The 22943-nt window shown below is 43.3% G+C and overlaps 1 protein-coding gene across 2 annotated transcripts in view; it reads left to right on the forward strand.

Annotated features, from left to right (window-relative positions):
• Slc25a13 (solute carrier family 25 member 13) overlaps nt 1-22943 on the forward strand; it is a 189322-nt gene that overhangs the window by 92548 nt on the left and 73831 nt on the right. For both annotated transcript variants that reach the window (XM_057769944.1, XM_057769954.1), the window contains 4 exons: nt 18778-18924; nt 20947-21085; nt 21778-21871; nt 22085-22169. In XM_057769944.1, coding sequence (XP_057625927.1) covers nt 18778-18924; nt 20947-21085; nt 21778-21871; nt 22085-22169 — 465 coding nt within the window. The remainder of the gene's footprint in view (nt 1-18777; nt 18925-20946; nt 21086-21777; nt 21872-22084; nt 22170-22943) is intronic.

Consider the following 22943-nt stretch of genomic DNA (forward strand, 5'->3'; position numbering starts at 1 on the left):
TTCTTAAAAAGTGGAAAAGTGAAAAGGAAAAAATAATTGAGTATAATTTCTTGTTTTTGTCCCGAAGCCCGATTCACCACAGGTTTGTAAGACTAGAAATTTAGAAGTATTTCTTTTTCAGTAGGTTGAAAATGTAGAATTACATGGACCTCTTCTTGTTTGAGAGTGTGAAATGATCTCCTAAAGGTTACTAGGTCAAAGAAGGCAAAATCACAGGGCTGGAAAGATGTCTCAGTGCTTAGGAGCATTTGTTGTTCTTTAAGAGCAGAATCAGTTGCACTGGGATTTGTGCCCGGGTGTCCCACTATGCACCAGTACTGTGTTTTCCAGAGAAAGCTAGCAGATGCAGTCGGCTGCCTCTAACTGTAGAGTTGTTCCCTCTGAGGTCTTAAGTAGATTAAGCCTTCTGGTCTCCAATTGGTTGTAGAAGGGGCTGCGGGCTGCATTCCTGCCACCAGGCTCCCAGCCGCTTGGCTAGCTTATGCCCCGAGATAACAACATACAAATTGTATTCTTTTAAACACTGCTTGGCCCATTAGCTCTAGCCTCTAATTCTCATATCTTGCCTAACCCATATTTAGTAATCTGTGTAGCACCAGTCTTACCGGGAAAGATTCAGCATGTCCGACCTGGCGGCTTGCTTCATCGCATCTGCCCTGGAGAGGAGAGGCATGGCGTCTGCCTCACTTCCCTTCTTCCCAGCATTCTGTTCTGTTTACTCCACCCACCTATGTTCTAACCTATCAGGCCAAGCAGTTTCTTTATTAATTAACCAATGAAAGCAACAGATTGATAACGACACTCCCACATCAATTGGTACATATTGAAATCATCCAGGCAGTGTTAGAATCTGTCCCTACAGATTTGGAGATTGCTCCCTTGGGTGGCCATGGTAGGCCATACCTGCTGTGAGAGGGTACTTATTGCCTTCCTAGTTCCTCTCCTAAGCTAGCTTAGTTCCTTCCCTGTTTCTTCTTCACCTCTGTTGTGATTGGATCAGTGGACCACTGATGAGGTCAGCCTAACAGTATTTTAAAATACAATTAGACTGTTCTTATTCTGTGATAATGCTATAATGAATCCCATCTCTTCTAGACTAACCAAAAATGAATTAAAAAATAAAATTGTGATTATGGCTTGATTTTCCTATTCAAGTGTCATTTTTTTAAAATTTCCACATTAATGTTTAGTCTATGGGGGGGCCCATATCTATTGGTATACAAATCTCCATAAGGAATTAATTTCTTTTGGATTTTTATTAACTCATCTTGTTTCTTCAGTGATCACATTTCTCTTCCAAAATCTATTACTTAAAATCTTATGGCGGGTGTTAGTCTTACAGGTTCTTTCTCTCTGAGCCGGGGGGTGGGGGGTTGGAGGGGGAGCTGCCTGAGAAATCACCTTCAGTTCCTTGTTCTTCACTTCTGTGTTAGTATCTCAGCTCATCTGGTTCTTTTCCTTGCTGTAGACATTTCCAGATGCAGGGGATGAAGGCAGAGCTGGGATGGAGTGGTGGGGACGGTATCAGCCAAACCCCCAGTGGTGCTTCTTCTTTATAAACATGATGTGGCATCCATGCTCAGGCAGACTTGTGTATGTAGCTCGTTAGTGTCCTAAGGGGCTTCTTTTTTGGACTTTTTCATTTTGTGTGTGTGTGTGTGTGTGTGTATGTGTGTGTGTGAGAGAGAGAGAGAGAGAGAGAGAGAGAGAGAGAGAGAGAGAGAGAGAGAGAGAGAGAGAGAGAGAGAGAAGAGGCCGGGACACCCTTGGCTATTGTTTCCCAGGAAATATCTACTTGTTATTTTGAGACATGGCCTTCCTTAACTGAAAACTTAAAGTCGGCTAGGATGGCCGGCCAGCAAGCTCAGGAACCCACCTCACTCTGCCTCCCAAATACTGAGGTTACAAATGCAGCCTCCTAAGACAATATACTCAGACACTTTGAAAGCTGAACAGGAAGTCTTTGTTTGGTTTTTCGAGACAGGGTTTCTCTGTAGTTTTGGAGCCTGTCCTAGAACCAGCTCTTGTAGATCAGGCTGACCTTGAACTCACAGAGATCCATCTGCTTCTGCACTACCACCCAACCGAATAGAAAGTCTTTATTGCTGTCCATCGATTGCACGGGAAACTTAAACAAATTATGCAGCTCAGATCCTCACAGTTCTTTGTCTTTTATGTACAAAACTCACATTCTGGTTGATACCCTTCAGTTGGCAAGAAGCAGAGCTATAGACGCCAAAAACCAAGGTTAGTACATTTAGGAACTTTCCTAGATCCTGGAAGTATGAACCAGGTCTTTGATAGATTAGGTCTTTGTTCACGTTGTGGCAAATGTTGGGGCCCTCATGCTGGGTTTTGATATTAAATGGTGCCTGTAACGTGGTGTCAGCCTGTTACACTAGTGTGCCCCGCTGTACTTTGTTTTATTCTTTTATGAAGGTTTCTAGAGGTTGAACTTAGATGCACTTTATTGACTGGGCCATCTCCCTTGGCCCTCTCTTAGACTTTTAATTATACTGGTTCATACACAAAATTTGTCAGCCTTTTAAGATTGCTCTTATTATCCTTACCAAACTTCAAAGATACCTTGAATCCGGCCTGGTGGATCATGTCTGTAATCTCAGCACTCAGGAAGCTGAGACAGAAAGACTGCTTGCTGCAGGTTCAAGGTGAGGCTAGAATACAGAGTGAGACCCTTTCTCAATTACGCCCCCACCCACCCTCTTTCCCCAAAAAAGCAAAAAACAAGGACAAGATACCTTACCCCTGGTTTCATATTTCCTTTGTTAAACATGTTAATGTCTGTGACTGTTTTTTCCGGTTCTATAGGGACATATATAGTTCAGTAGCTTGGGTGGGGAGTGGGATGGGCGGTAGTGTTTGTTGCTGCTCACACAGGACATTGGACACAGTAGGAGGCGGTGTTCCTTTGGTGAGGCGTAATTGCAGTAATGCTTTTGAGACAGATGCCTCAAATTGACTCTGTGGAACACAGTCTAACTTTTGGTTTTAGTGGGACCTTGGCAATTGTAAGGATGATTGCATTGTCCTTTTAAGCAAGTGCCAATTATACTGTAGCCAGTCAACAGTCAACTATTCATGGCAGCTTCTTGGCCTTCCTCAAGAGGTGGGGACCCTGAATCCAGGATTAGGTGATTCAGGATTGTGTGTTCCGTTTTCAGCTGAAGCTTGTAAGAACTTTGCTTAAACTTCCCTGACAGTTAATGGGAGTATCCCACAGTGTCACACATGGGATGATTTGGCCTTTGGAGCCAGAGTGGATGCCTTAGACTTTTACTGATTTAAAGTGGCTATTACCACCTAAGGATATTGACAAGGACTTTGCTTTAAACCCAACTCCAGACCCAGAAGAAAGATTGAGTAGATGAATTGAGATAGGATTTCATTTGTGCTGGATTTGAGGTCACTTTGGGTCACTTCTCCGCATTTCACGTGTTTTATTTACTGTCTCTGAATTCCTGACTCTAGGCAGGTTGAGCCCCGAGCCCCTACTTCAGGCCTCTTGTTTTCTTCCAAGGGCTCGTTACTGGCTACAGAAAACTTCTGAGATATGAAAGTGCGTGTGCCCATTGGTTTTATGCCAACTTGATACAAGCTATAGTCATCTGAGGGGAGGGAACCTCATCTGAGAAAATGCTTCCAAAAGATAAAGTCAGTAAGGCATTTTTAAAATTAGTGATTGGTGGGGAGGGCCGAGCCTGTTATGGGTGGTGCAATCCCTGGGCTGGTGGTCCTGGGTGCTGTAAGAAAGCGGGCTGAGCAAACAGAGCAAACCAGTAAGCAGTATTCTTCCATGGCTCTGCGTCAGCTCCTGTGTCCAGGTTCCTGTCCTGTTTGAGTTCCTGTCTTGACTTTCTTCATTGATGAGCTATAATGTGGAAGTGAAAGCCAAATGAGCCCCTTTCCACCCAGCTTGGTGTTTCTTTGCAGCAACAGAAACCCTAGCCAGGACAGTGAGCTTGGTCTCCTGGGTTTCATGTTTCTGCTTTCTCAGGTATATTCACCGTCCTGCTGTAAGGTAGACCTCAGAAAGCAGGCCCTGCTCCCTGGCTGGCATCAGTGTTGTACAAGCAGAGAGATGCTTGGCTGTTTGGAATGTGGAAGCTGTCACCACGCATCCTCTTGTCCATCTCTCATGAGGAAGAGAAGCGGCTGTAGGAACGCAGAGGACGTCCTTGTGGTTTCTCTGTTATATAGTGACAATGCTGCTGTTCCTAGGAAGGGTCTCAGCTGGTGCAGGCCAGCACAGGTTGGAGCCACGATTGATTGTATGCAGAGCGGTGAGTTGTGCACACTCTATAGGTCCCAGCTTGTATGTGGAGTGGTCGGTTGTGCACACTCTATAGGTCCCAGCTTGTATGTGGAGTGGTCGGTTGTGCACACTCTATAGGTCCCAGCTTGTATGTGGAGTGGTGAGTTGTGCGCACTCTATAGGCCCCAGCTTGTATGTGGAGTGGTCAGTTGTGCACACTCTATAGGCCCCAGCTTGTATGTGGAGTGGTCAGTTGTGCGCACTCTGTAGGTCCCAGCTTGTATGCGGAGCGGTCAGTTGTGCACACTCTATAGGTCCCAGCTTGTATGCGGAGCGGTCAGTTGTGCACACTCTATAGGTCCCAGCTTGTATGTGGAGTGGTCAGTTGTGCACACTCTATAGGCCCCAGCTTGTATGTGGAATGGTCGGTTGTGCACACTCTATAGGTTCCAGCTTGTATGCAGAGTGGTGAGTTGTGCACATTCTATTGGTCTATATATAGCTTGTATGTGGTACAGTCAGTTGTGCACACTCTATAGGTCCCAGCCTTCCCCCTTGGTTTAATAAATACTGTGCTCTATTTAAGCAAATGTGTGTTCCGTATAAACCACCGCATGGCTGGAGCATCTCATCCTACAGGTTCAGTCTGCTGATCTGTGTCTCAGACTCACCAAGGTGGTGGCTGGCCGTGGTGACAAAGCTTGTATGTTCTTGTCTCTACTTTGTTTATGGATTTCACAAATGCAGGATTGAACAGCAGGGACACAAAGCCTACTTTCTGCATTCCTGTTTCTCATTTCTGGGGAAGGGTTTCAGATGACCCAGGGGCCACATAACTTACTCCCTTCAAATTAATGCAGGCACAGTTGCTATTTATTTATCTTTCGTCTCCACTTCATGAATAATTTTATGTATGTATTTTTATATATATTTTTGAGACAGGGTAGCCTTAGTGGAACTTAGAGCTTGCTATATATACCAGGCTGGCCCTGAATCACAGAGAACCATCTACCTGTGCCTCATAAGTGCTAGTATTAAAGGCAAATATGTGTATTTTCATTAATCTCTTCATATTCCTCTACTTTCATCTCTTACACCAAAACTTTAATTATATGTATGCTAATTTATAAGCAGATTTTACTATTAACTGATATTGTTAAGAAACATCGTGAAAGCCTGGTGGTATTGGCACACACCTTTAATCAAGGCACTTGGGAGGCAGAGGCAAGCAGATCTCTGAATTGGAGGCCAGCCTGTTCTAAAGGATGAGTTTAGGACAGCCAGGGCTACACAGAGAAACTCTGTCTCAAAAAGCAAAAACAACAGCAACAATAACAAGAATTTGTATTTGGTCAACAACAATGAGAAAAGTAACGAATACCCTACTTTTATGGTTGGGTGCGTGTTTCACATATTGTCATTACAATTTTAGTTTCCTGTTCATCTAGGTAGCTTCCAGTGGCTCTGACCTCTGGTAAAAGTCTAAGATCGTGTCAGATCCAGAATTTCAATAGGAAAGTGCTGCATGTTGAGAAATGCTTTACAGAACCTGGGTAGCAAGCAGCCTCAGGCCTCCACTCATACCAAGTAGAATCTCAGTGAGGCAGGCATGGCTAGATTTATGTTTCAGAAGGACCGTGCTGCTTGCTCATGGGAAATCAAATGGAGAAAAACATGACCAAAGAGATGGCCACTAGTTGACCACTTTCTAGTTTGAGATTGAAAAGGCTCTGGCCCAAATTGATAGTGAGTGTGATGGGATAAGTAAATGGAATCGAGAGGAAAAAGAGACCACCTCACAAGATTTGGCAGCTTAGTGGTCAGAAGATAGCCAAGGCTGAGTAGAACTCAAGGCTGACTCCTGGGCCTAGGCTTGGGCACATGCCAGGATAGTGGTGGATTACTGAGATCTTCTTAAAAAAAAAAATTACCTATCAGTCTATTCTTCTCTCATGTATTACATCCCAGACCACAATTTCCCCTCCCTCTTCTCCTTCCAGTTCCTTTCCCCTAGTTCCTCTTTCTCCCAGATCCACTCCTTCTTTGTTTCCTTTTAGTAAAGAACAGACTTCCCAGGGTTACCAACCAAACATGGCATACAAATTGCAATAAGACTGGGCACATACCACATCAAGACTGGATGAGGCAGCCTATTAGGAGGAAAAGGGTCCCAAGAGCAGGCAAAAGAGTCAGAGACATCCCTCACCCCTTCTTTTAGGAGTCCCACAAGAACACTAAGCTACATAATCATAATGTACAGAGAACCTAGGTCAGACCCATGTATACAGGCTCTACTGAGATAGTTTTAAGGAGGCAGGCAGCCTTTCATGTACATTAGCCGTTCGCACATTCGGTGTGCTGACTCTGCGAAGCCTTCTTAGGTCTTGAGAGTTTAGATGGGGCTCCTTCCTTCATTGATTGGGGCTTTTTGAAGGAATTCTGCCCCCCATTTTATGGAGCAGGGATGTGTTCTGTATCTACACACTTGCCTCCTATTGCTTTAGAAAGGCATTGTCAAAAACTCAGCTGTCATGGATGGGTAGAAAAGCCAGATTCTATTATCAGGAGATGGGCTAGCTGACTTGAGAAGGCCTGGGTCTGGAAATCTTCTCATATCCTTTTACCAAGTAGGGCTTAAGAAGGAGATCACCTGACTCCAGGTACATGGGCACTTACTTGTCTTATTCCAGCTTTCGTTTTATCAGATGAGGTTGATGACACTCTAGAGACATAAATTCCGGTTGGTAAAGCAGGAAACAGAGTGTAGGAGGCAGAGCTGTGTCCATGCCGAGGCTGACTGTCACATTGGAAAGGGTCCCTGTGCTTAGATCATATATGTCAGATGCTAGAACATGTGCACACGATGCTTTTACGTGTGTGTTGTTGTTACTGAATCAGATTGCTCAGGATTTTAGCTTGTGGGATTCACCCAGATCTGACCGGCCACATAGAACAGCTAAGGCCTTGCTTCTGTATAGAAATAGATCTTTGGTTGCTCACATTCCAAGCCTAAGAGTGGTTGCAAGTCTGCTGCTTCCAGATCTGTGGTTGCCACATATCCCTGCAGAAGCCAGGGATTCTCTGCTGCTAGTCATCTGTGGCCTTGGCTTTCTAGAGATTCTTACTTAGGGCTGGCTGCAATGTCTGTCACAGTATCCTGCTGTAATGCAAAAATGTCAGCACAAAAGTCTGCTTCTGTTGAAATAGAAATTGTTCTGTGTCGCCATCACCAAGCCAAACGTGATTTCACCCATGGCCGCATCAAATTCTCAAGCTTTGGTGTTAAGGAGCTGGAAAATGACCACTCCATGAAGTCATCATGGTTCAAAGAGGTTAGTGGTCATCAAACAAATCCTTCTGTGGGTTTGAGTACTTCCCCTTTGTCCCCCAACTTGCCGTTAGGGGTGATGGAAATATCAAGATCACAAGTCCTTTGTGTTTGCGGCATGTGAATGTATTCATATTGGTTGTGAGTTGATCCTGACAGCGTATGTAATGCATGTTGGTTTATAAATGAAATAACCCCAGTGTTTCAGAGACATGTGGAGTGCAGTAAGCTGACATGGTTCACCCCAGCGCTCAGAAGACAAATTGTCTGGCATCCATGTCACTCAGGTGCTTAGACCCCATCTTTCATACACTTTCTACATCTGGGACAGAGCAATCGAGGTTCAGTGTGCTGTCGTGTCCACGGTTGGTCAGCCTGTGCTCCTGTTGAGCTGCCTTTACATTAGCAGCCCCTGAGCACGGACACTGCATCTAGCGTCTCCCCAGCTGTTAGCCACTGAGTAGTTCAGCAGGAATCCAGAAGAGCAAGGAAACATAGAGAAGCACTGGACTTGTTTTCCATGTGCAGAGAATTAGGCGACACTGTTACCCAAGGACTAGGCACAGAATTCCACCGTGCGCTCTTGAACACTCACCACATGGCAAAATGTGTGAGTTGTGGGAAAGCGTGAAGACTGCAAATGCCTTCGTTCTCTACATATTCATTGCTCAGTTCCATTGTACTCCGTTTTAAAATCAGTCTGAATGCACATCCCAGCACACGTGTGAAAAAGCGTGTGGAGCCATGCATGTGCCTGCAACCCCAGGGTGGTGGGGCGGAAACCAGAGGATCGAGAGCTCGATGGCTGGCAGCTTAGGTACAGGTTCAGTGAGAGACTTTGCTCAGAGGAATAAGTAGGGAACGGTAGAGCCAGGCTCCTGAAGCCTGTGACCTGCACAAGCACATTCACAGGCATGTACACACATACCATACATATGTACATACATGCATACACCTATGTATATCCTTACCGTGATCCAGACTATTTTCAAGTTAGCATAGAATTATGAAAATTTCAGAACTACCCTTACCTTTTTTATACATTTTATTCTTTGTTTTCATAAGCAATCACCTTCATTTTGTCTACAGTTTTCTACCACCACTTTTTTTCAGTTTTCTTGACTCTGTTTCATTAAAATTATATATAATTTTATATATACACTTAATAGATATGGTATATATAAAATGTATATTTTAAGTTTTGAAAACACAAAAGTACAAATGAACCAGGCTTGGCTTTTGTGTTATCTTTCAATGGTCTTTGCTTTGCTCAAGAGAATCTGCTGTTTCTTTTGAAGACCTTTGGTTGTGTTCTGAAGCACAAACATCCATGTCTTGAACAGACGTGAAAAGAATTTTTTACATTCAAAATATGCCTACTAGAAAATTGGATATTATTAAGGAAATGACAGGCCTGGAACTATTAGAAGCAAGAATTCAGATCCAAAGCAGTTTAACCCCCATATATGTTGGCTTTTTTTCTGTACAGGTAGCAATTTTGAAGAGTTTCACTTTTTTTCCTAAAGCAATCTGAATGGGTGTGTTCAAGTATTTGGAATCCACTAAATAAAAGCTGTCCCAGTAGTCATTATATGGCAGAGTAGAGCGAACAGAAAACCTTCTCCGGTGCTTAAGCAGAAGGGTCTTAAGTGACAGAGGCCCTGTCCCTCTGTCCAACCCTCACCCCTAATCTCACCTATAGCAAATGTGTCCCTTGCCTGTACCGTTATAAGTATTCATCTCAGAGGCATGCCTTCTTTTCAGCTCCTTGAATTTTATGGGAAGTGGTGAGAGGTGAGACAGGGCTTCTCCATGTAACAGTCCTGGCTGTCTTGGAACTCACTCTGTAGACCAGGCTGGCCTCAAACTCAGAGATCCAGCTGCCTCTGTCTCCCGAGTGCAGAGATTAAAGGTGTGCACCATCACTACCTGACTTCTTGGGGTTTGCTTGCTTGTTTTTGTTTGTTTGTCTCTTCTAAGGCCTTTAATTTGATTTTCTGTACTCAGTTTAAGTATTAATTTGATCTTTGTTGCCTCTTCTACTTGTGTATTAAGGGATAATCACATCTCTTTTTAAAACTATTATTTTCTTCTATTTTTTTTAAAGTTAGACTTCCTTTCAAAAGAAACAGCTTGTTAAGATGATGACTTCAGTCAGGTTGTGGGAGCACACATCATCTACCCCAGCATACAGGCAGGGACAGGAGAATTCCAAGTTTGAGAATAGCTTGGGTTACGTAATAAAATCATGTTTGAAGAGAGACAGACAAACAGAAAAACAGACGGACACACAGTGTACACTCAGCATAAAGTTTTCCTTCTGTTTCTTCTGACTTTCAGACATTGTGACTTGCCCAGATTTACACTTCTACAGGTATTTTCATCTTTTCTTTGTAGAAAGCGCAACTTTCGCTCTTAGCATAAACTCTCCACTATGTGTTTCTTGTCATGGTCGACTGCTGCATCTGTTTCTGCTTAAATAATTTTTAACCTATGGTAGACTCTTTTTTTCTCCACCATGATCCTAGTCGAGCATTTTTTTTTAAATGATTTAACATATTATTTTTATTTTATGTGGATTGGTATTTCGGTTACATTTGTCTGTATGAAAATGTCAAATCCCTTTGAGCTGGATTACATACGGTTGTGAGCTCCCATATGGTGCTGGGAATTGAGCCCTAGGTCCTCTGGAAGAACAGCCAGTGCTCTTAACCTCTGAGCCATCTCTCCAGTCCCTAGGTGAGTTTTCTTTTGAGATATAGCCTGCTTTATTTTTTGTAGCATCCAAATCATCATTGTGTGTGTGTGTGTGTGTGTGTGTGTGTGTGTGTTTTGAGGGGAATAAAAGTCACTTTTCCAACTGAGATGACTCCCCAAGCTCCCTCAGAGCTTTTCTTCAATTCTGTTTTTTTAGTAGGGTCCAAGTTAGTTTATAATCCCACCATGATTTTCCCCAAGACAGCAGTGAGGAATCTCAGTGTTGGAATCAAACGGTCCTCACTGTGGACCTAAGCTCAGCTGCTATGACTTTGCCCTAGTCCCTTAGCCACCCCAAGCTTCCAGTGTGTCTCTGTAAAGTGAAGACAACGTTTATTTCCAGAGTTATTCCAAGGCCTCAGGCCTGCGGTGAATGTTTAGTCCTCAGCTATTTCTGTGAACATATTACTGTGGTCATGTGTTCATCTTCCTGAGTCTGCGGTGGTTGAGATGACTCCGCAGAAGCACTGTTCTGGAGTGGAAAGAACGGTGCAGGTGTTTAAGCCCCTCACCTCAGCAGAATCAAAGCTGCCGCTTATTAAACATATGTCACGGATGACCTAAACAGAAGGCCTTGGAGAGCTTGGGGTCCCCCAGCTCTCCCCAGCAGCAGTGTCATGGTGCATTACATTCTGCTGTCAGGGGGCTCCACTCCCCTCTATCAAAGGAAAATGAAGTCTGTGACAGGTGTCCTGTCACTTGTGACGCTTGTGCGAGGCATCTCGTTTCATTCCTCGGTAGTTGTATACGTGTGATATTGGTGTATTGTGCTGTAACCTATCCTTGTGTCTTCTTTCCACTGATTTTCTTTTTAAAAGAAACACAGAGAGCCAGTGTGGCCCCTTCTCTGGATTTTAAAACCTGCCAGTCATTTAATCTTTAAATGGTTCAGTACAGTGATTGGTCTCTCACTGCTTCTCATTTCCCGTCACTTAGGAAATGAGTGCTATTGTCTATGTTCTTCACTCTACTTTTGTCCCTTCTGGCATACATATGGGAAACACCAACCTCTTGGTGGCCCTTACATATGTGTTGTGTGCTGTTTTTACTCTCCTGGGTTTTTGTGGGGGGTCTGCTACCCAGCTCCAAAATAAATTACACAGGGAGGCTTATTCTTAGGTAGCTTGGCTTGTTTCTTGCCAGCTTTTCTTATATTAACTTAAATTATCCTGACTAACTTTTGCCTCTGGGCTTTTATCTTTCTCTATTTCTGTATATCTTTCTTTCCTTCTTACTCTATGACTGGCTGGGTGGCTGACCCCTGATATCCTTCCTTCCTTGTTCTCTTGCTCCTCTTCTTCCTCGTATGTAGACAGAAGGTTCTCTCCCACCCAGTCCCACAACCATTCACTCCCAAATAAACATACAGAGGTTTATATTAAGTATAAACTGTTTGACCTATTAGCTCAGGCTTATTATTAACTAGCTCTTACAACTTAAATTAACACACAATTCTTATCAGTGTTTAGCCACATGGCTTGTTACCTTTTCTCAGTGCAACATTTTCATCTTGTTTTCTCTGCATCTGGCTGGTGACTGGCTCTCTGCTTTTCCTCTTCCAAGAATTCTCTTAGTCTGGTCACCCCGCCTATACGTCCTGTTGGCCAGTCAGTGTTTTATTAAACCAATACAAGTGACAAATCTTTACAGTATATAGAAGCATCATTCCATAAGAGTTTCCCCTTTTTTCTTTCCAAAACAAGACACTGACTCTAATCTCCTTTGTTTAACATATTTTCTGGTTATTGCCCATAATAATTTGTAAACAACACACTGAACAAAGACTAACATCCATAATCCATTTTGGGGAGGGGGGAATGTGGCCATGGTTTTCTAGATTACTTCCTGCTGATTGGGGCCAGTGACAGTCTTATGGGGACACAAAGAAAATTTAGGAATATGGTCAGATTTTGACTGGAGTATTCTATGAGGCTGGATTTTCTCAACCAGCAGTCTTGAAGCTGTTCTGGATGTAGAACTCAGAGGAAACTGCAACAGAGGTGCTCTAAAAACGTTGGAGATTTTTTAGGAGGTCATCCTTGATCAAACCTTATTTTTCATAACTCAGAATGAATCCACAGCCTTTCATTTCCTGTGGAAACAAAAATAAAACCTCTTCTAAAAAATAACATATCTTTTAACTTAAATTTTGAAGTCAAGGCATTTTCAAAATATATAGGCTGGATTAGTCCAGCAGCATTTATAATAAAATGTCTTTTAGCAGCTGTTGCTCCTTCCTCAGCAATCAAACAATTTAAAGACAACACAATAACATATACTATCCAGTTTTCTGTGTATTTTTTCATCTTTATGTGGCTTTCTTTTTTTATTTCTTTTATTTTTAATTTTTGGTTTTTGGAGACAGAGTTTCTTTGTGTATCTTTGGCCATCCTGGAACTCAACTCTGTGGATCAGGCTGGCCTTGAACTCACAGAAATCTGCCTGCCTTTACCTTCCTAGTGCTGGGATTAAAGGTGTGCGCCACCACGCCCAACTACTCTACTTTTATAAAAGGATTTCCTCTATCCTTTTTCTTTTCTTTCCCAAGCCTGTGGATATTTTTTAAACACACTGTACACTTTTTAGATTTTTTTCCATCGGAATCTATCTTTATTGTGTATCTGTAATTATTTTCTAACCAGGTGAGTTTTTAATCTGTTAGAGCGGCACCTTTGACAGCTGACTCCACCTTATTCCTTGGCTTTTTGAGAGCCTAACTTCATGCTGGAGGTACTGGTGGGAGCCAGATTTATTGCCACAACTCTGCAGAGTTTCTAAGTCCTTGGTACCACCAAGAAGCATGATACTGGATGGTCATAAATACCATTGAAGTGTTTTGTTGCAGAGATTTCTAAAAGAGCTGTGAGTACTTTGCCCTGACATTGAGTCAGGAAACCTTTCTGGAAAGGATCCATGCCTCTGCTTGCTGCCAGCAAACAGCTTGCTGGAGAAAAGACAGTTACCAAAACATTGTGCTTGACTCTGTTGTTGTCTGTCTAGAATCTTTTCTTTTTAAAAAGCTTTCTCAGGCTTTATGTGGAAATTCCTACCAAACGTTTGGACACCATTTGTAGGCAGAAGTAGTTTCTGTCCTGCTCATTCCCACAACTGTTCAGTCCCAGATAAACACACAGAGGCATATATTAATTATAAATTGTTTGACCCATTAGCTCAGGCTTATTATTGACTAGCTCTTACAATTTAAATTAATGCACAAATCTTCTTTATATTTAGTTACATGGCTTGGTACCTTTTCTCAGTGTAGTATTCTCATCTTGCTTCCTCTGCATCTGTCTGGTTACCAGAGAATTCTTCCGAAAATGTTCCTAGTTGGTCCCCTCCCCTAATACTTCCTGCGCAGCTATTGGCCAATCAGTGTTTTATTTAAAGCAATAAAAGTGACAAATCAGCCGGGTGGTGGTGGTGCATGCCTTTAATCCCAGCACTCAGGAGGCAGAGGCAGGAGGATCTCTGTGAGTTTGAGGCCAGCCTGGTCTACAAGAGCTAGTTCCAGGGCAGGTTCCAAAAGCTACGGAGAAACCCTGTCTCGAAAATCCAAAAAAATAAAAAGGGACAAATCTTTGTAGTATACAAAAGCATTATCCCACAGCACTCGTTTCTCCTTCTGTTAATACTCTCTGCCTGCCAGCCCTTCTTGCCCTTCTTCCTAACTCTCTATTGGCCGTTTGTCTCATTATTAGGACCATGGGGTGTTATAGAGAGGTACAGTAACACAGCCTCACAGAGTTAAACAAATTCAGTGTCACCAAAAGTCACATACCTGAAAATAATATTCTCCAACACAAATGTGTCAGATATTGTTTAGTAGCTACAGAGATAATGACAAAGGATTTAAGTCACTGTGTCCTGGGTAACAAGCCTGGCCATTTACTTAAAAGCTAGCACACTCTTGAGTTTAGCATTTGTAGAATCGCCTGTATGTTTGGCCATACATTCTTCCCCCCTTTTTTTCTTCTGTCAAGGCTCTTAAGACTGAGAGGAGGAGAGCAGACAGGAGGGAGGAAACATTTCTCCTTGCAAGGTTCTTTTGCCTTGCAATGTTATTCTGGACCATGTAGTAAGCCTATCTAGGTTACACATGAGGACATTGCCTCAGTTGTGGGGGTGGGGGCAGATCCTGCCTTTAGTAATCTACCTTACGTGGAAGGAGTGGCCAAACCTTCCTACTGAGGCCACTTCACTGGGAGAGCTTTAATGTCTCCGGTGTGTAGGAGTTGCTAAAAATGAACTCTCAGTTTGCTAATCAGAGTTTACGGGGTTTGTTTTTTGCCTGCTTAGCAGCTCTTCAATTGACTCTATGTAGGCAGCGAATGAGGCAATATTATTTATTCCCTTCGTAGATACGTCCCCACCACAAACATGTCCCCACCACAAACACGTTCCCTCTTCTGCAGTGTGGTCACGAGCCCTCCCCATCCTTTGGCATCTGTTTTTCTCTTTGCCATTCCAGACAAATTTGTCTTCGTAATCTGGGTTTCTGCTCTGTGAGGAGATGCTTTGGCTGTGGTGTGTGATGCGGATTTTGGAAGGACAGCCTTTGGGTCCTTAAGACTGTTTTAACTGGGAAAGTGGAAAATGACTGAAGGTGCTACTGCTGTTGCTGAGAGTCACCATGGCTTTCAGTGTTTGCGGTGGGTCTGAGGACCACTCATTTGCTTTCAGCGGAATACCTACTACGGTTTCTGCCCTCTGTGCTCATTTCTCACTGCAGGTGCTGGGCAGTTCATCCCTTGCCCTGAATTGGAGGATCTTGGCTAGACAACTCCATTTTGTTAACTTAGTTGACTTTATGGACAGCCTATCACTGGTAATGTCCATCACATGAGTGCCCACTGTACACCACAACAACAGAGGTAGGAGAAAACATAAGCAGAACGTGGTGCCTCCTCCATGGCGGGAAAGCCAATAATATCAATGCTATTTCTGATATAGGGTAGAATATTATCTCATAACATATTCATGTCTGGAACCACATGGCAGGGCACTAATTTTTAATACAGAGGCCAAGTCGGGTTTTTCAGTCAAATAGTGGGCCTCCATGGCAGAAATGTGGCTCTCCAAGAGTCCTGAGCACCTTTCCTTGGACATGAGTCTCTCTAGATGATACAGCCTCTTGAATCTGTCTGTCGAGGAAAGAGCAGGCTGGATCTGTGACTTTGCAAGGTGGACTGCTGCGCTCAGAGACGGACAGTGAGGGTCATGGAGACATTTAAGCCAGGTCTCAGGAGGCACTGAACCTCTGCTGTTAAGAGAGAAAAGGAAAAGATGCACTTGAGTGAACTTTTAAAGGCCCAGAGAACACAGTTTGGTAACTGGTTTACACTTTGGAGAAAAGAAGCTTGGAGAATTGGAAATGACAGCCTTTCAGGTGATGTCACCAGGAAACCAACATGCCAATATAATTAAGTTTAGAACCTAGAAAAAGGACCAGAGCTGAGTACTGGGTGGGGGACATTAATAGTGGGGTTAGTGATGTGTAATTTTATGACCTTTTTAAGATACATATAGGGTATATTCTTAGAAATTCAGGTAGAGCAGGGAGATTTGGAGGTAGAGAGCAATCTTAGTTCATAAGAAATCTTTGGCGGATTATGGCAGCTGCTTTTAGAGCGGCAGTACCTGAGGATGGGGCTGACTGACACTTTCAGGAAGGATCAAGTGCTCTGAAGGAATCTGGGCCCCTGAAGAGGGTTTCCTCGGGGTCTTGCTGCACCAAAGCTGGCAGATACCATAGCTAAGAAGAAGGTTCAAATAAAATAATGACTCTTTCCCTACAATTAATTATTATTTTTTATGGTTTTTAATTGAGCTATATATTTTTCTCCGCTTCCCTTCCTTTCTCCCTCCTCTACAGTAATAAAAACAGCCTGGTATTGTCATTAAAACAGACAGGAGGACCAATGGAGTCGAATCAAAGACCCGGATATTAATCCACACACTTGCGAACACCTGATTTTGGACAAAGAAGCAAAGAATATAATTATTTAATCTTTAAAATTCCAGTGTTTATGTTGTTTTGGAACTGTAGAAAACTAGACATTAAAGAATAACATGACTATTCATCCCCTGTATCTTTTCTTTCTTTCTTTTTTTTTTATTGAAAAAAAATTTCCGCCTCCTCCCCGCCACCCATTTCCCTCCCCCTCCTCCCGCCCCTCCCCCCTCCCCCCACTCCTCTTCTCCTCCCTCTCCAGTCCGAAGAGCAGTCAGGGTTCCCTGCCCTGTGGAAAGTCCAAGGTCCTCCCCCCTCCATCCAGGTCTAGGAAGGTGAACATCCAAACTGTCTAGGCTCCCACAAAGCCAGAACATGAAGTAGGATTGTGCCATTGTCCTTGGCCTCTCATCAGCTCTCATTGTCCGCCATGTTCAGAGAGTCGGGCTTTATCCCATGCTTTTTCAGTCCCAGTCCAGCTGGCCTTGGTGAGCTCCCAATAGATCAGCCCCACTGTCTCAGTGGGCAAAAAATTGGAATCTTGGGGGTGGGGTGGGATGGGGGTAAGGGGAGATGGGGAGAGAAAAGTGTGAAGGAGAGGATGGGGGGAACTTGGGGAAATGGGATGATTGGGGATATAGGAAGGTTGGATAGGGGAGCAGGGAAACTCATATCTTAGTTAAGGGAGCCACCTAAGGGTTGGCAAGAGACTTGAACCTGGAGTGGCTACCACGTGCCCAGGGCAATGTCCCCAGTTAGTTCCTTGGGCACCTGAGGATAGGGAACCTGAAATGACCCTATCCTATAACCATACTGATGAATATCTTGCATATCACCATAGAACCTTCATCATCACCTGTATCTTGATATTATTAATATTTTGTCACTTGTGTTTCCTCCTCTCGGCCATGTGTTGCCAAGGAAAGGCCATAGAGTACTTCACAGCATCATCAGATTCTTGTCACTTCACATTGCAGTGACTCGTAAGGAAAATCAGTCTTTATATAGCTGTGTCATTATGTTACTGAAGCTAAGAGATGCCGTCCTTACCAATGAAACCTCCCTTCATCTAAATAACTTGAACTCCTTGATAGCCCTCTGGTGATACTTAATCATGCCGATTAACTTTCTGAGGTCCGTGCGGGAGGTGGCAGTGTCCTGAGAAAGGTGATAACATACTGTCTTCAGAAAGGATGCTTTTGCCCTATGGGGAGAAGTGAGCTTCTGTGGGGAGTCGTGTTTGGTTTTCATGCCTCAACTTACCTGCTGGGAACAGCACTAGAGAGCTACGATTCTGGAATTTGGTCGTATGAGGTGTATACCCAAATGCATCCCCACAGCTTTTCCTCCTGTGATTCACAAACTGTTCAGCCTCATACTCTAGAACAGAGGGCTCAGTGTGGCATCAATTTTGACCTTCCCAGCCTTGGGTGGAGGAGTCACGAGCAGCGGCTGGGAAGATGGACTAGCACAGGGCCGACAACCAGCCTCAAGTACCGGCAGTGCACCCTCACTCTTAGCACATGGTCAGGATTGCCCGTCTTTGACATACGAGGCTGATGCTCCCATGTGTCTCCTCCTCATATCCGCATCACCTAAGCTGGGTCTGCCCAGGGCCTTGAAGCTGCCAAACTTCATTCTTACTGTCATTTTCCTTGTATCTCAGATTCTAGAAGAAAGGAAACTGATTTAATTCCTTCGACTTATTTTTTTCCTCCTCCCCCTTACTTCCTTCTCCCTTTCCTAACTTCTCTTCCTTTTTTTGAAACAGGGTGTAGTGCTTTGCCTGAGAATGACCCCCATAGGCTCATGTGTTTGAATGATTGGTCCCCAGTTACTAGAACTTTTCAAAAGGGTTAGGAAGTGTGGCCCTGGTGGAGGAGTCGCTGGGGGTGGCTGTGAGGTTCTAAGGCCCCGTTTCTCTCTCTGCCTGCTGCCTTAAATGGCTGTAAAGCTCTCAGCACTGCTCTGGTTCAGTGCTTAACTGTTAGAGGCTAACCCTCTAAAGCCGCAAACAGGCCCCCAATTAAATGGTTTCTTTTATAAGAGTCTCTTCGTCATGGTTCCTCTTCACAACATTAGAGCAGTAACTAAGACAAAGGCTTCTCGTGTAGCCCAGGTTGACATCAGAGCCATGATGTTCCATGTGGACCATCTCTCAGCTCTCAGTCTTGCGGCCCCTGCCTCCCTAGTGCTGAGATCACAGACAAGAGCCACCACATCTGGCTCTGATTCCAGTGGGTGTAAGGTTTAAAGTAGAGTCTGCTTTCTTCCACCTATACCATTGACTTGAGGAACGTTCTTTCTTTCAAAGGAAACTGTAGTTTAGGGGAACATTTAACCAGGCAGGTGAGGCCTGTTAATTCAAAATGTAGGCTTGTTTCTTTTGTCTGATTTACAAATGAGCAGTCATTTGCAGGAAGGAAGCAAGAGACATAGTAACCATTTTCCCCTCTCTAACTGTAGGAAATACAGTTGGAGCACGCGAAGCAGGCCTTTGTGCAACGAGACAGTGGCAGGAACGGAAAAGTCACAGCCATCGACTTCCGGGACATCATGGTCACCATCCGCCCCCATGTCCTGACTCCTTTTGTTGAAGAATGCCTAGTAGCTGTAAGTTGTCATTGTCCTAATGAAGCAGTTTTTTCTCCCTAATTTGAGCTCAGTAAACTGGGATAGTAAAGAGCAGTTCTTATGACTTATATAGTTTTATTTTTCTGTTTATAATGCTACTATTTTTCTAATGTGATCACCTATATTGTCATCCTTGCAAACATAACTATGTTTTGATTCATCTTAGTGGATAGGTTAATTGATTGTGTCTGAATTATATAGGGTGTTTTAGGTATGTGTGCAATTGTTTTTCAGTGTCCCTGGAGTACTGCACCATGGTGCGTTCATATACTAAATTCTGCAGATACTCAAACCATTTATACAAAATGACACTGTCTTTGGATATTACCTACATGTATCTTCTTTGCACTTTAAATCATGTCTAGATTACTTGTAACATCTAATGCAGTGTAAGTGTTTTTAAGTCTTTGTTGCACTGTGTTGTTCAGGGAATAATGGCAAGGAAAAACATCTTTACAGTTCAGTGCAGATAGGATTTCTACCCCCATATCTTTGTAAAACTCTGTAGTTGCTTGCATCTGCCTGTGAAGAATTCGTGAAAATAGAGGGTCCATCTGTATTAGCTGATTAGAAAAAAAGGGGAAAGATAAGAATAATTTGTGATTTTATGCTAATTTTGCCTTATATTTTGAGATATGTCATATATTGATTTCCATGTTACTTTAAGGAAAAAGAACCATGCATGCATGCAGGCACCCACACAAGCACATACTCTTTGACCTCTTGTCGAAGCTATAGGTAGACCAGAAGCCCTTAAGCTCAGATTTCTCATGGGGTTTTGGTGTCTGTTGAGGTTGCAATGGTTCTTGTGACAAGCAGAGCCCTGGCATTATGTGTCATAGTTGTCCTTCCCCAAGGATATCCAACCAATGTCCTCCTTACCTCTCGGAATTCCTGGATAGTGTGGTTCCAAGCCTTGGCTATGGACTATCTAGTTCACCAGGGAAGATGGAATCCAGGTTTCCTGTAGGCCTGTGCTTCACCGCTGATGGGTGCCTAGGGTAGTGTCTAAGTGTTAAAGCTTCCAGCTGATTCTCTTGGTCATTCAGATATAGGAACCATTTGCTAGACCACCTGTGTGCTCATGACTGTCTGAGTTTCCCACAGTGCTGACCATGTGCCTTTTAAGTCTCTTTCGTTTCCTGGTGCTTCATTTTGAAAACATAGCCTTTCCCATTCTGGTACGATGTTAATCTCACTCCTTTTCTTGTACCCCCTACCCAAACTCTCCTGTCAGCTACTTTAAATGATTACTACGTGAAGATTTATGTGGCTGTTATTAAAGAAGTGTTTTCCTAATAAAAAAAAGTATTTTTCCTTGTTAGGGAAGGATAGAATTTGAAACCCCAAACTGAAGTTCCATTCACAGTGGACATACTGTTTTTTTCTTGTTCCCTGTGAAGAAAATTTTTTTCTTAAAAATTCTGGTTATCAGAATTCTAGCCAGCTTCAACCCCCACCTAAGCATAGGACATCTCCAGATTTTCCCAGACTTTTACCTGTGCTTCAGCAGCCCCAGCAGTGTGGAGGCTCAGGACTTAGTGATTATTCATTGCTGGTTTAGGTGCTATAGCACATCTTGATATTAATGTTGCGTTAGCCACTTCTTACAGTGTGTCGGCACAGATATGAGCGCATGCACGTGTGTGATCTAGTTTGTATGTTTAAGGCCTTAGGATTTGCTCTTTAGATGAAACAAACCATTTTATACAACATTTGTACCTGAAATTTGACCTCTGAAATGACTGCTGGTCCTGTTCTAAGCCTGCACGTGGATTTCTTTAGTTTTCCAGGGGTTGGGTATGGAAGGACAAGCCCTGGTCATGATTGGCTGCAGCCACTTTTAAAAATTACTTGTAGTTTCTTTCTAATACGAAAGGAAAATATTGTGTTGATCATTCCTGGTTGCTTCCAAAAAGCATATGTACTTTTGAAATCTCTTCTCTATTCATCTTATTTTTGTTGTTGCTTCTTCCTCTCACTTGTTCTCGACTTTCCAAGGCTGCTGGAGGCACCAGATCCCATCAAGTTAGTTTTTCCTACTTTAATGGATTTAATTCTCTCCTTAACAACATGGAGCTCATCAGGAAGATCTACAGCACTCTGGCTGGCAGCAGGAAAGATGTGGAGGTGACTAAGGGTGAGTGAGAGTCTATCAGAGTTTTTCTTTAATTGTGATAGGCACTGGGGCTGAGTACGGCAACCTGGAGTTATCATTAGAATTTTCTGTCCGTTCACACATGCTAGTTAATTGGTGATGTGTGGCCTCCATTCTATGATCAGACAAACTAAGGTAAACAAAATAATCTTCACCGAATTTTTGATAAATTGAAGACAGCATTTGAATGAAGACAAGATACAGAATTTGTTGAGTGTTTGCAGTTCTTCCAGGAATTTAAGTCAAATCATAGGCAGGTCAGTGGCTCTCAAAAATTATGTGAGCGTTCCACAAACCTGTACGGACAAGGGTGTATGTGATCTGTGAACTCAGAGAGGATACTATCAGCTTTTCAGTGGGATTAAAAAAAAAAAAAGACAGAAAATTCACTTGGGATTGACGGTGTTTCTGTGAGGAGGCAGTTGAAGTTTTTCATACATGATCCCCGTTTTCTTTGTCCAGAGTAGTTTGTTTCGAGTCCCCACAGGGCACCGAGCTTTCCCTTTAAGTGTTAGGTGGTAGTCGGCATTCTTTTCCACGTGGATGAAAGACCCGGGGAGGAATGGAGTAACTTCATGAAGCGGGTTGTGATTTCCCCTCCTCCACTGCTTTGATTGAATGCTGAATTCAGTGTTGCCCTCTCTGAATCAATCTCTCTCTCTCTCCCCGTACAGAGGAGTTTGCTCTGGCAGCCCAGAAGTTTGGTCAGGTTACACCCATGGAAGTCGACATCTTGTTTCAGTTAGCTGATTTATATGAGCCAAGGGGGTAAGTTGGTTTTTTTTTAAAGTTAGTTTAATAAAAGGAGGTTAGGAGCTAGGTGTGGAGAGAATACAGCAGGAGAGAAAGAAACCAAATAATGAAGGACAACAGTGAAATATGGGAAGTGATAAAAGGAACGTTCTAACGTTCTGGAATTTTATAATGTGAATTTAAGGAATCTGGGACTTTGTCATTGTTTGCTATGTTTGCTCTGTTCAGACGCATGACCTTAGCAGACATTGAGCGGATCGCTCCCCTGGAGGAAGGCATGCTGCCCTTCAACTTGGCGGAGGCCCAGAGGCAGGTGAGTGAGTAGCAGTAAGTTCTCGCCTGGTGTTTTCCACCGAGATAGCAGGCCCATTGCGCTTCCATTGCCTTTCCAGCATTGGCTTCTGATGTAAATATTTTCCAGTTTTGCTCCCAAAATGCAGGCATTTTGAAGAGGCTGAAAAGGGAAATTGTTTAGCAATCGTCTAGTGAACGGATACAGGGCATGTGTTTCTTAGAAAGATGGAGCTGTTCCCCCAACACTAGAAACCCCAACACTCTCAAAACAAGTAATTCTTTTCTTCTTTACATCTGGTCCTGAGGGAAGTGGGTGTGGATCCCTGGGTCCTTGTGACTGTCCCCAGCAGCATCTGGCATTGCTAAGTGAAAGCTATCTTTGCTCCTCAGAGGGGCACTGTCAAGAGCATTGTCTAACAGCCATGCCCTTCCGTTTTTTTCTGAGTATCAAAATGAGATAATTTTGTTTAGTCTGGAGTCATAGTTCAGAGGCTTTTAGACCTATTTTCTCTGTGAAAGGATTCGTAAGTTATGTGGAAACAATGTTAGGAATGCTGAATTTTATTTTATGGTTAACAGAAGCCCATGTCAGAAACTTAAGACATGGTACCTCCTCACTTAACCCTTGCTCAACACTGTATCTGGGGCTGAGACCAATGCCTGCCTTCATTGCATGTGCTTTTGCCTGCATGGCACTTATAAAATAAATCCATGAACAGACAGAGCATCGCTTTTAGAAAAAGACCGCCTTTAAGGCAAAGCCATCTTCGAGTCTTGTGAGACTTAACTGTTT

This window comes from Chionomys nivalis, chromosome 1 (genome assembly GCF_950005125.1).
Source record: "Chionomys nivalis chromosome 1, mChiNiv1.1, whole genome shotgun sequence".
NCBI classification, from domain to species: Eukaryota; Metazoa; Chordata; class Mammalia; order Rodentia; family Cricetidae; genus Chionomys; species Chionomys nivalis.